Source organism: Myripristis murdjan, chromosome 10 (genome assembly GCF_902150065.1).
Source record: "Myripristis murdjan chromosome 10, fMyrMur1.1, whole genome shotgun sequence".
NCBI lineage: Eukaryota > Metazoa > Chordata > Actinopteri > Holocentriformes > Holocentridae > Myripristis > Myripristis murdjan.
This window is the reverse complement of record NC_043989.1, coordinates 34,766,596-34,779,146: the sequence shown is the minus strand read 5'-3', so window position 1 is coordinate 34,779,146 and position 12,551 is coordinate 34,766,596. Positions and strand designations below refer to the sequence as shown.

General features: G+C 41.1%; 1 protein-coding gene across 4 annotated transcripts in view; it reads right to left on the bottom strand.

Moving 5' to 3' along the window:
- The window catches only part of immt (inner membrane protein, mitochondrial (mitofilin)), a 102,868-nt gene that overhangs the window by 57,279 nt on the left and 33,038 nt on the right, over positions 1-12,551 (bottom strand). For 3 of the 4 annotated variants that reach the window (XM_030061585.1, XM_030061583.1, XM_030061584.1), the window contains exon 5: positions 7,196-7,288. The exons of the other annotated variant lie outside the window; for it this stretch is intronic. In XM_030061585.1, coding sequence (XP_029917445.1) covers positions 7,196-7,288 — 93 coding nt within the window. The remainder of the gene's footprint in view (positions 1-7,195; positions 7,289-12,551) is intronic. 4 annotated transcript variants of the gene reach the window in all.

Below are 12,551 nucleotides of genomic sequence, written 5' to 3'. Positions count from 1 at the left end.
AATTATCGTGCGATGGGACTTCCACATATGGTGAACAATGCTCTGCTTACAAGCCGGTGTGCATGCAGGGCAGTTGTATGGGAATGATTTGCATATTCAAACACCAGCACATTTTTAATGAGGGCAAGGTTTAGTTACATTTAAGTCGTTTAAGGCACTAAATGGTGTTTTTTTCTTGGAAAAAAAAAACTTCTAAATTTGTAATATAGACAATACGTTTACCTCCATTCCAACAACTGTTCAGTATCTCTCTTGTAAAATTCTGACCACAGTGGTAACATGGTATTCACACTGTAAATTTGTGAAAAATTATTTTTTCTACAAGGAAAAAACATTCAATTTCCTCCACAGGAAATACAAAGAGAGAGCATCCATTTTCCTGAGCTGACACAATAATGAAATTTTGGCAAAATTTTATAAATCATTCTCAATGTTCCATTCCTCTCCAGCTATAGAAAGTGGACAGAAAGTCACCACCAGTAAAATGATACCCTACGACAACCGTAATTTAAAACTAGAGGATAGAAAGTTTCTGAAGAAACTTTGATGTGCTTGCCTTGCGCACGTTGGGTTACACGCGAAATCGCCAGCCCAATGCTGTATGTGGGTTGTGAAAAGTCATGGCTCATGCCCAGCCCGGGATTTGAACCGCTGCTCTCCTGCATTACAGGCAACCTCACCTACCGCTAGACTATGGGGGCTGCTGTGGGCGGAGCCAGAAATTAGTCTCTATGAAGCACACAGCAGCAGTGACACTGGAGCTGGGGAGAAGATCACCTAAAACTACTGGTCAAACAACCGTGGACTGCACCATGACAAAGGTAAGGCTTTGGGCTTTTAAGCCGTGGTGAAATTATTTTCCGACTCCCGAAAATGCCCGAGATACAGCGAGTTGAAAAAGTGTGTGTTTCTGCTTTTCTCCCGCGACTTTGCATTCCAGATATAATGGGAGTGAATGGGGGAGAGAGCTGGCACTCCCGCCTCGTTAAGAGTCACAATTAAAAAAGTTGAAGCTACTTTGCTTTTGTATTTACATTTTTCAAAGCACAACTATTTTTCCTACAATTTGATCCCAAATTTATGCATGTGGAGTGAAAATTGTGGCCAGGAGAGCAAGTTAAAGACAAAATTTGTAGGCGAATTTTCAGGGCTGCTTCACTCTAGTCGCTCAGGAATGCCACTCTATTTTCCTACGTACCTCGCGGAGCCTTTTGCCGTTTTTTGTATTTCATCAAAATTGCGAAAAAACGGAATGTCGGCTCGGTTTGAAAATTCGCAAGCAGCTTCTTCTCCACATGATGCACATTTTTCGCATTTGGTGCGTGGACGCAGGTCAAAAGCTCTGAGCTCTGGAGCCCTCCGAAGTTTTGCCCATTCATTTCCTATGGCCGAAATTTTCGGGAAAATTGGAATTTTGAGAATTCCGTAAGTCGGATTCCTTATAAAAGTAATAGCACACTTCTCACAATCAGGCCGCACATTTTCCCAATTCATTGTGTGAGCCTAAAACCAAAGCTGTAGGAGGAGTAGCGCACCGAAGTTTGTCCAGAATCTAAAAAACAGAATAGTAATATGTGTTGCCTTTTCAAGGCAAGCACATAATAAAAGTTTGATGTGGTTTAACTTTGTGCTGGAATGTTAATAAAAAATGCCATTTTGAAAAATACACTAATAAAAGAGCCAAGGTTGGGATAATTCAGATATGAGAAGAGGGAACAGAGCAGGACTGCAGTGTTAACATGGTCGCCACCAACTGTAGCTCTGTCAGGAGAGGACAGATGAAAATCAAACTTGAGTTAGTCTGAAGAAAGCAACAATAAGTTAAAAACTAGACTTTATAAAGTTTCTGAAGAAACTTTGATGTGCTTGCCTTGCGACCGCCGGGACATGTGCTAAATCACCAGCCCTGTGCTGTTTGTGGGCTGTGTAGTGTTGTCGTTCTTGCCCAGGCGGGGAGTTGAACCCTGGTCTCCTGCATGGCAGGCAGAGACACTATCCACTGTGCCACTGGGGCTTGTGTGGGCGGAGCCAGAAATGAGGCTCTATGAAGCACACAGCATGAGTGACAGTGCTGCTTCTGTGAAAAATAACCTAAAAGTAGTGGTCAAACAAATGCTTTTTTTCTCAATGATAGTAAGTCCCAGCAGAAAATATGCTGTACCATAAGAAAGGCAAGGCTTTGGGCTTTCAAACGGTGTCAAAATTATTTTCCAACTCCCAAAAATGCCCGAGAAACGGCGAGTTGAAAACGTGTGTGTTTCTGCTTCTCTCCTGAGACTTTGCATTCCAGATATAATGGGAGTCTATGGGGGAGAGAGCTGGCACTCCTGCCTCGTTAAGGGTCACACTTTAAAAAGTTGAAGCTACTTTGCTTTTGTATTTACATTTTTCAAAGCACAACTATTTTTCCTACAATTTGATGCCAAATTTATGCATGTGGAGTGAAAATTGTGGCCAGGAGAGCAAGTTAAAGACAAAAGTTTTAGCCGAATTTTCAGGGCTGCTCCACTCTAGCCGCTCAGGAATGCCAAGAATGCCACTCTAGCTCAACTCCATTAGTGTGTATTGCGTCTGGAATTCCAACTTCAAACCGGAATTGCGGAAAAACGGAATGTCGGATCGGTCTGAAAATCAAAACCCTGCTTCTTCTCAATAAGACGCACGTTTTTCGTATTTGGTGTGTGGACGCAGGTCCAAAGCTGTGGGCCCTGAAGCCTTGCAAAGTTTTGGCCATTCATTTCCTATGGCCGAAATTTTCAGGAAAATGGGAATTTTGGGAATTCCGTAAGTCGGATTCCTTAGAAAAGTAATAGCACACTATTCCCAATCGGGCCGCACATTTTCCCAATTCATTATGTGGGCCTAAAACGAAAGCTGTAGGAGGAGTTACGGTCCAAAAAATGTACGGAATAATAAAGAAAGAAAGAAAGAAAAAACTAGAGGATTGTGCAGTTTCTGGGGAAACTGCGTGGGCAAGCTGGAAGCGTAACCGCGGCGCGCAATTTCCGAGCAGAAAATAAAACGTATCATGAGAAAGGTAACGCTTTGGGCTTTCACACGGTGTCATAATTATTTTCCAACTCCCAAAAATGCCCGAGAAACGGCGAGTTGAAAACGTGTGTGTTTCTGCTTCTCTCCCGAGACTTTGCATTCCAGATATAATGGGAGTCTATGGGGGAGAGAGCTGGCACTCCTGCCTCGTTAAGGGTCACAGTTTAAAAAGTTGAAGCTACTTTGCTTTTGTATTTACATTTTTCAAAGCACAACTATTTTTCCTACAATTTGATGCCAAATTTATGCATGTGGAGTGAAAATTGTGGCCAGGAGAGCAAGTTTAAGACAAAAGTTTTAGGCGAATTTTCAGGGCTGCTCCACTCTAGCCGCTCAGGAATGCCAAGAATGCCACTCTAGCTCAACTCCATTAGTGTGTATTGCGTCTGGAATTCCAACTTCAAACCGGAATTGCGGAAAAACGGAATGTCGGATCGGTCTGAAAATCGAAATCCTGCTTCTTCTCAATAAGACGCACGTTTTTCGTATTTGGTGCGTGGACGCAGGTCCAAAGCTTTGGGCCCTGGAGCCTTCCAAAGTTTTGGCCATTCATTTCCTATGGCCGAAATTTTCAGGAAAATGGGAATTTTGGGAATTCCGTAAGTCGGATTCCTTAGAAAAGTAATAGCACACTATTCCCAATTGGGCCGCACATTTTCCCAATTCATTGTGTGGGGCTAAAACGAAAGCTGTAGGAGGAGTAGCGCGCCAAAAAACGTACGGAATAATAAATAAAGAAATAAACTAGAGGATTGTGCAGTTTCTGGGGAAACTGCGTGGGCAAGCTGGAAGCGTAACCGCGGCGCACGGTTTCCGAGCAGAAAATAAAACGTATCATGAGAAAGGCAAGGCTTTGGGCTTTCAAACGGTGTCAAAATTATTTTCCAACTCCAAAAAATGCCAGAGAAACGGCGAGTTGAAAACGTGTGTGTTCCTGCTTCTCTCCCAAGACTTTGCATTCCAGATATAATGGGAGTCTATGGGGGAGAGAGCTGGCACTCCTGCCTCGTTAAGGGTCACAGTTTAAAAAGTTGAAGATACTTTGCTTTTGTATTTGCATTTTTCAAAGCAGAACTAGTTTTCCTACTACTTTCCAAAAAATTATGCATGTGGAGTGAAAATTGTGGCCAGGAGAGCAAGTTAAAGACAAAAGTTTTAGGCGAATTTTCAGGGCTGCTCCACTCTAGCCGCTCAGGAATGCCAAGAATGCCACTCTAGCTCAACTCCATTAGTGTGTATTGCGTCTGGAATTCCAACTTCAAACTGGAATTGCGGAAAAACGGAATGTCGGATCGGTCTGAAAATCGAAACCCTGCTTCTTCTCAATAAGACACACGTTTTTCGTATTTGGTGCGTGGACGCAGGTCCAAAGCTGTGGGCCCTGGAGCCTTCCAAAGTTTTGGCCATTCATTTCCTATGGCCGAAATTTTCAGGAAAATGGGAATTTTGGGAATTCCGTAAGTCGGATTCCTTAGAAAAGTAATAGCACACTATTCCCAATCGGGACGCACATTTTCCCAATTCATTGTGTGGGCCTAAAATGAAAGCTGTAGGAGGAGTTACGGTCCAAAAAACGTACGGAATAATAAATAAAGAAAGAAATAAAGAAATAAAGAAACTAGAGGATTGTGCAGTTTCTGGGGAAACTGCGTGGGCAAGCTGGAAGCGTAACCGCGGCGCGCGGTTTCCGAGCAGAAAATAAAACGTATCATGAGAAAGGTAACGCTTTGGGCTTTCAAACGGTGTCAAAATTATTTTCCAACTCCCAAAAATGCCCGAGAAACGGCGAGTTGAAAACGTGTGTGTTTCTGCTTCTCTCCCGAGACTTCGCATTTCAGATATAATGGGAGTCTATGGGGGAGAGAGCTGGCACTCCTGCCTCGTTAAGGGTCACAGTTTAAAAAGTTGAAGCTACTTTGCTTTTGTATTTACATTTTTCAAAGCACAACTATTTTTCCTACAATTTGATGCCAAATTTATGCATGTGGAGTGAAAATTGTGGCCAGGAGAGCAAGTTAAAGACAAAAGTTTTAGGCGAATTTTCAGGGCTGCTCCACTCTAGCCGCTCAGGAATGCCAAGAATGCCACTCTAGCTCAACTCCATTAGTGTGTATTGCGTCTGGAATTCCAACTTCAAACCGGAATTGCGGAAAAACGGAATGTCGGATCGGTCTGAAAATCGAAACCCTGCTTCTTCTCAATTAGACGCACGTTTTTCATATTTGGTGCGTGGACGCAGGTCCAAAGCTGTGGGCCCTGGAGCCTTCCAAAGTTTTGGCCATTCATTTCCTATGGCCGAAATTTTCAGGAAAATGGGAATTTTGGGAATTCCGTAAGTCGGATTCCTTAGAAAAGTAATAGCACACTATTCCCAATCGGGCCGCACATTTTCCCAATTCATTATGTGGGCCTAAAACGAAAGCTGTAGGAGGAGTTACGGTCCAAAAAACGTACGGAATAATAAATAAAGAAAGAAAGAAAGAAAGAAATAAAGTAAGAAATAGTAGGAATAACATAAGTGTGCAAGCTGCAGCTTGCCCACTAATAAAGAAATAGTAGGAATAACATAAGTGTGCAAGCTGCAGCTTGCCCACTAATAAAGAAATAAAGAAATAAAGAAATAGTAGGAATAACATAAGTGTGCAAGCTGCAGCTTGCCCACTAACTAGAGGATTGTGCAGTTTCTGGGGAAACTGCGTGGGCAAGCTGGAAGCGTAACCGCGGCGCGCGGTTTCCGAGCAGAAAATAAAACGTATCATGAGAAAGGTAACGCTTTGGGCTTTCAAACGGTGTCAAAATTATTTTCCAACTCCCAAAAATGCCCGAGAAACGGCAAGTTGAAAACGTGTGTGTTTCTGCTTCTCTCCCGAGACTTTGCATTTCAGATATAATGGGAGTCTATGGGGGAGAGAGCTTGCACTCCTGCCTCGTTAAGGGTCACAGTTTAAAAAGTTGAAGCTACTTTGCTTTTGTATTTACATTTTTCAAAGCACAACTATTTTTCCTACAATTTGATGCCAAATTTATGCATGTGGAGTGAAAATTGTGGCCAGGAGAGCAAGTTAAAGACAAAAGTTTTAGGCGAATTTTCAGGGCTGCTCCACTCTAGCCGCTCAGGAATGCCAAGAATGCCACTCTAGCTCAACTCCATTAGTGTGTATTGTGTCTGGAATTCCAACTTCAAACCGGAATTGCGGAAAAACGGAATGTCGGATCGGTCTGAAAATCAAAACCCTGCTTCTTCTCAATAAGACGCACGTTTTTCGTATTTGGTGCGTGGACGCAGGTCCAAAGCTGTGGGCCCTGGAGCCTTCCAAAGTTTTGGCCATTCATTTCCTATGGCCGAAATTTTCAGGAAAATGGGAATTTTGGGAATTCCGTAAGTTGGATTCCTTAGAAAAGTAATAGCACACTATTCCCAATCGGGCCGCACATTTTCCCAATTCATTGTGTGGGCCAAAAATGAAAGCTGTAGGAGGAGTTACGGTCCAAAAAAACGGACCTATAAATAAAGAAATAAAGAAATAAAGAAAAAATAAAGAAATAAATAAATAAAGAAATAGTAGGAATAACATGAGTGTGCAAGCTGCAGCTTGCCCACTAACTAGAGGATTGTGCAGTTTCTGGGGAAACTGCGTGGGCAAGCTGGAAGCGTAACCGCGGCGCGCGGTTTCCGAGCAGAAAATAAAATGTATCATGAGAAAGGCAAGGCTTTGGGCTTTCAAACGGTGTCCAAATTATTTTCCAACTCCCAAAAATGCCCACCCTGGGGCCAGTTGAAAAAGTGTGTGACCACAAGAAATAAAGAAATAAAGAAATAGTAGGAATAACATGAGTGTGCAAGCTGCAGCTTGCCCACTAATAATTAGTATGCAAGGTAATAAGATGTGTTGCCTTTTCAAGGCAAGCACATAATAAACCATTCAAACATCGCTGCAAGTCCAAACATGAAGCTAAGTTAAAATTAGTCACATGCAATTAAGAAAGAAAAAGTGAAGATTAATGACAGGGGAGCTGGCATGCTGTGAATTACAGTGGCAGTGTAGAGAATCCAACTCTCAGAAAAAAAAATAATTGAACTAAAGGCCTGAAGGTATTTAAGTGCACAGAGGTGTCAAGTAGAGGTTAAAGATCACGTTGTCACCTGTGAGTACTGCGGCCTCAGTGTCATGAGGAGCAGGTACTGAAGGAACCTCACTGATGGCTGAGATGATATGAGATGCTTCTGCAGAAGATTCTGGAGGGAAACAATACAGTAAGGCACTGAGTGAGTGAATGTCTTTGTACATATGTGAGAAGACACGGGTTGTTATAAGTTTTATTGCTAAAGTAGTCTAAGGATCCATTCTCACAGTGTCTTTTGCTCACACAATCCATATTTTTGAATGCAGGGATACTGCATTGTTCCTCAAAAGCAAGAACATGCAGATTCAGAATCAGAAATACTGTCTTGATCCATGAGGGTAAATTGGGTTGCATAGGTCCTTAGGTACTTTTTTGTGTTTATACATAGTGCACTGTAATAAAATAAAAACTTTTTGGAATGCATTTAGTTTCAAATTTCCTTTATTAGTATAAACCCCTTGAGGTGTACCACCTTTTTGAGGGGGTCCCAACAAAAATACATACAGTACCACAATCACTAGACATAGACAAATATAAAGCAAAACTAAACATACATACAATAAACAAACATCAGACAACCACCAGACTACAGAGCAGCTTCTTCCCACAGGCTGTGAGACTACTAAATGCACCATCTACACTCCTCCATGTTTAATAATTTTATTTTTTATACAATCAATTAATCAGTCAAGAGGGAACCACTTTTTAATTTCATTATACAACCTGTTGTATAATGACCAATAAACTTCCTTGTATCCTTGTATACAGTAACCAATGAGAACCTTCAAAGGGAATCAGAGCTTTGAATTGGATCTACAACTACCGTCTGGTATAAACTGTTCTAAACACAATATTCAATATAATGGGTTTAAATAAGGACAGAGTTAATGATAGCAAGAACAGTCGACCTCCAGGTAAGAAGACAAAGCACATTTGAACGTTTTCAATTCAGTAATGGATCTAATGTTAACAGGTAAATTATTCCAATCAGGTGGAGCTATATACATATATGTGTGTTTACCAACTGCCTTGTCAACATCAGGAGCAGAAAAATACACCTCAACAGAATGTCTGGTCTGATAAGTTGAAGTATGAAGTTCTACATATTGTTTGAGATAAAGAGGGTAAAATTCCCCCCCCCAAAAATTTGGGGAGTACACAAACATTTTGGAGGGTGGGGAGTAGGGACAATATAAATAAGTTGCTCAATATTCTTCAGATTTGTACTCATTAACCCATTTATATTAATAGAATAGGCTCTGGTCGTGATTAACAGCGGCAGTAGTGCTTTAAACGCCCGTGTGGGTGTCCATGTGACTTGGACCGAGGAGTGCAAACACACTCATCTTTGGCACTGGTGGTTAGGGTTACTAACTAACGTGGGTTACTAACTAACTTTGTCACTCAGGCTGTCGCATCGTGCATTAAAAAAAAAAAAAAAAAAAAAACGCCATATTTTCACCTGTTCAGGCGGCTGGAGCTGACATGACATGAATTATTTATTTCACTTCCGGGGGTACAAGTGTGATTCTCCTCTGCTCTCCTCCTGCTAAGTTTGATAACACTATACTATTGGTGGATCTACCCATGTGCTTCACTGAAAATCAGAAGATTAATCGTTAAATGCTAACTTATGCCAACTTGTTGCCACAAAAAATAAAATAAAATAAAAATAAAAATACCAGCATGTCCGTCAAGCCCTGCTGATATAAAAGCATTTAAATATATGTTGAAGCCAGTGTATATGTCTTCTTAGTGTCAGGGGTGGCCATTGTAGAGTGTCATACATTGTACGATGATGGGTATAAAAAGGAGATCCTAGGACAAATCTGCAGAGTCTATTATATGCTGTGTTAAATGGAGCAAGGATCGTTTTGGAAGTGTTTTGATAAACCACATCACAGTAGTCAAACACTGGAGGTACAAGTTGCAAAGAAAGTCTCTTACGAACACTGAGGGTAAAACAATTTCTGGATCTATAGAAGACATTTAGTCCTACTAATTATATATAAGATTGGAAAGAAAGTTCTTGGTCAAGCCATGCACGAAAATATTTTATTTTATCAATTTTATGCAGATGAGTGCCGTCATTACTGGTTATTGTGCAAGAACCGGATATGGACTTAAGTTTTGGTCTGGTACCAAAAATCATAATAAAAGACTTTGATTTGTTAAGCAATAATTTGTTGTGTAAAAGCCAATTTTGCAGGATGTTGAAATCCGACTGAAGAGACAATTACATTTGTGATAAGACTTGTTTGGACGTCTAGATGACGGTGTCATCAGCATAAAGCTGGGTAGAACAATGTTTAAAAATTGATAGTAGATCATTCACATATAGAAAAAAGAAGGGGTCCCGATGTTGAGCCCTGGGGCACGCCTCTTTGCTGAATTGCCATATATGATTTATTACCATGTGACACAACACACTGTTTTCTATTATGAAGGTATGAGTTGAACCACCTGATCACATTTTGAGAAAGGTCAATAGCATGGAATTTATCTAAGAGAAGATATCTGTCAATAAGATCAAACGCTTTAGTTAAATCAATAAAAATTGCAGCAGTGAGTTGTCCAATACCTGCAGCAGAATAGACATCGTTAGTGAATTTAAGTAAAGTTGTTGTTGTGGAATGGTTGAGCCTAAAACCTGATTGATATGATAATATATTACTATTAAGACAGTGTGAAAGCTGATTGTAAATTAATTTTTCAAAGACCTTGGCAACAGAACAAATAATAGATATAGGCCTATAATTATTAAGATCTAGCACATCACCTCTGTGGAGTGGAGTGATACGAGCATATTTAAAAACAGCAGGAAGCTCACAGGTAGACAGAGAAAGGTTAAATAAGTCAGCAAGTGGATACATGATAATATGGGCAGCTAGTTAGTGCCTCGGGGTAGCACCGAGTCACTACTGTATAGCTTTATAGATAGATAGATAGATAGATAGATTTTATTGTCATTGCACAAGCATATACGTATAATAATGCAACGAAATTAGGGCTCAGTCCTTTCGGTGCAGGGGAGAATAGAAAACATCATGCATCTTGCTAGTTGAATAGCCAAGTCCAGTAATAGATGGCTGCAGCCATGTCTCTGATATCAGAAAAAATGCAACAGTCACGGAAACACTTGTTGGATGTGCAAGCACAGTTCGTCATCCCGTGTTCGCCATGGACCTGGCGCTGGAAAAAGCTGGGAGGCGGCGGCCCAAAGGGCTGTCCTTTCAGCCGTGTCAACGCGCCGGCCCTGCAGCCTCAGCGTCCTCCGGAATGTCCTGGCAGCAATGAAAGTCCAGTGAAATTGGCATCCCGCAGCGCAATCCCAAGCTCAAAAGGTCCCTACAGCTTGGCTATAGGGAGGGAAAATATTATTTTCCCTATTGTCCCAACTATAGCAAAGCTATAGATGGCGAAGCTCCGAGTCACTATTGTTATCCTGTGTGTTTCTTATTAGTGCCTCCATGCAGCACCGAGTCACTATTGTCCCAACTATAGCAAAGCTATAGAGGGCGAAGCCCCAAGTCACTATTGGGTCATTCCACGTTATTTCACCAAATGGTATTAAAATTTTAGTTTGCTCGGATGGATACTTTTTGAGATATGGCCAATTTAGTGAGGGGAGTATGTGTCAATTTTGGTGCAATTTTCACGCGTCCTTATTTTTCCTCCATTTTCAGGTGTCAATATCTCAGGTGTCAATCATCAGTAAACGAATTTACATTCCATTTCTTATATTGTCAAATTTTTATTAATCTAGGTGGTGATTTAAGTAATTTAATTTTCCATACACAGAATATCACTGAGTGATCACTGAAACTGGCAGACATGACACCTGATCTTAATACTCTATTTGGATGTGACACAAGAATCCCATCTAGCAATGTTTAAGTTGTAGGGGTGATGCGGGTAGGTTCATTAATTAATCAGTTAAGATTTAGATTATTAAAGATATCTCTTTGTTTTTAGGATGGTTTATCTGACCAGTTTTTGTTGGAATCACCTAATAAAACAATTTCATTTCTGCAGGGTGATAGAGTTGATAGTAGAGATCATACAATTAAAAGCTTCAACAGGTGAGGAGGGTGGCCTATATACCGATAGTTAAATATTTAATTTCATGAAAAGTTATCTTAACAAAGATGCCTTCAAAATAAATAGGCTCAACTGTGGGTATTATTAACTCAGATACAAGATCAGAGGAAACATATATAGTCACACCTCCACCTCTAGAGCCTCTATGAGATCTATATAAAACATTAGTTAGACTTATTTCATTATCTGAGCTATTACTAGAAAGCGATGTCTCAGAAACTGTAATTATATTAGGCTTATGCAAGGCAACCCATGGCCTAAGTACGGTCATTTTAGGACGTAGACTCCTAATATTCACTAGTAATTTTTAATCCCTTAATACTGTCCAGTCTATTAGCAGAAAAACAATTATCATGCTGTCATAGATTAAACTTAGGTTTGATGGTAGGTGGATCCAATAATATATTGGGTTGAGCTGTATACTCGGCTGAACGAGTATCCAGTACGGATAAAGAACTTTTGACGAGTAAGAGTATTATACGAGTAATATGAGTCAATATCTGTGCTCGTGATGAATGAAACTCCTCACTGGGAAGCTGACTGTGTCCACGTTGTGTGATAGGCCAGTCACACACAGCGCTCCTCCCTTACACACAAACACACAGTGACAACCTCTCTGTCACTCAACTCGCTTGGAACCCCGGCCGAGTAGGTCCCAAGATAGTGCCTGCTACCTCGTACTACCACCTAATGGAAAAGCTTACAAACCGAGTAGAGTCGAACCGAGTCAAGCCGAGTAGGTACTAGTGGAAAAGCGCCATTAGAACAAAAAAATAAGTGGATCAGGATAATCAGAGCTTACAAAAAACGAATGAATAAGTGATACAGACTAGAGCTTGAGACACGTTCACTCACGCTGCGGCCATGTATGGTTGTACATAGGGATGCGCCAATACCGATACTGGTATCGGGTATCGGGCCGATACTGTTGTTATATACTCGTACTCGTACTCGCTAAAGTTAACTGATACCAAGAACCGATACCAGCGCGTGCAATTGCTCTGCACCAAGACCGCCATGACAGAGTGGCTTTACATTATAGTTATATTCTTTAGATCGGCGGCTAGGGGGAGATGTCGAGCTAATCAGAAACAGCGTGGTTAAGCGAGTGAGACTGGTGGTTGAAAAAAAAACTGGTGGCTGTGGTTAACACCATGTCAGCAGTGTGGGCGCACTTCAAAATCTGCAACGACGACAAAATTAAGGCAGAATGCAAACTGTGTCGAGGTATAGTCTCCAGGGGAGGAAAAGAGAATACTTCATTCAATACGAGC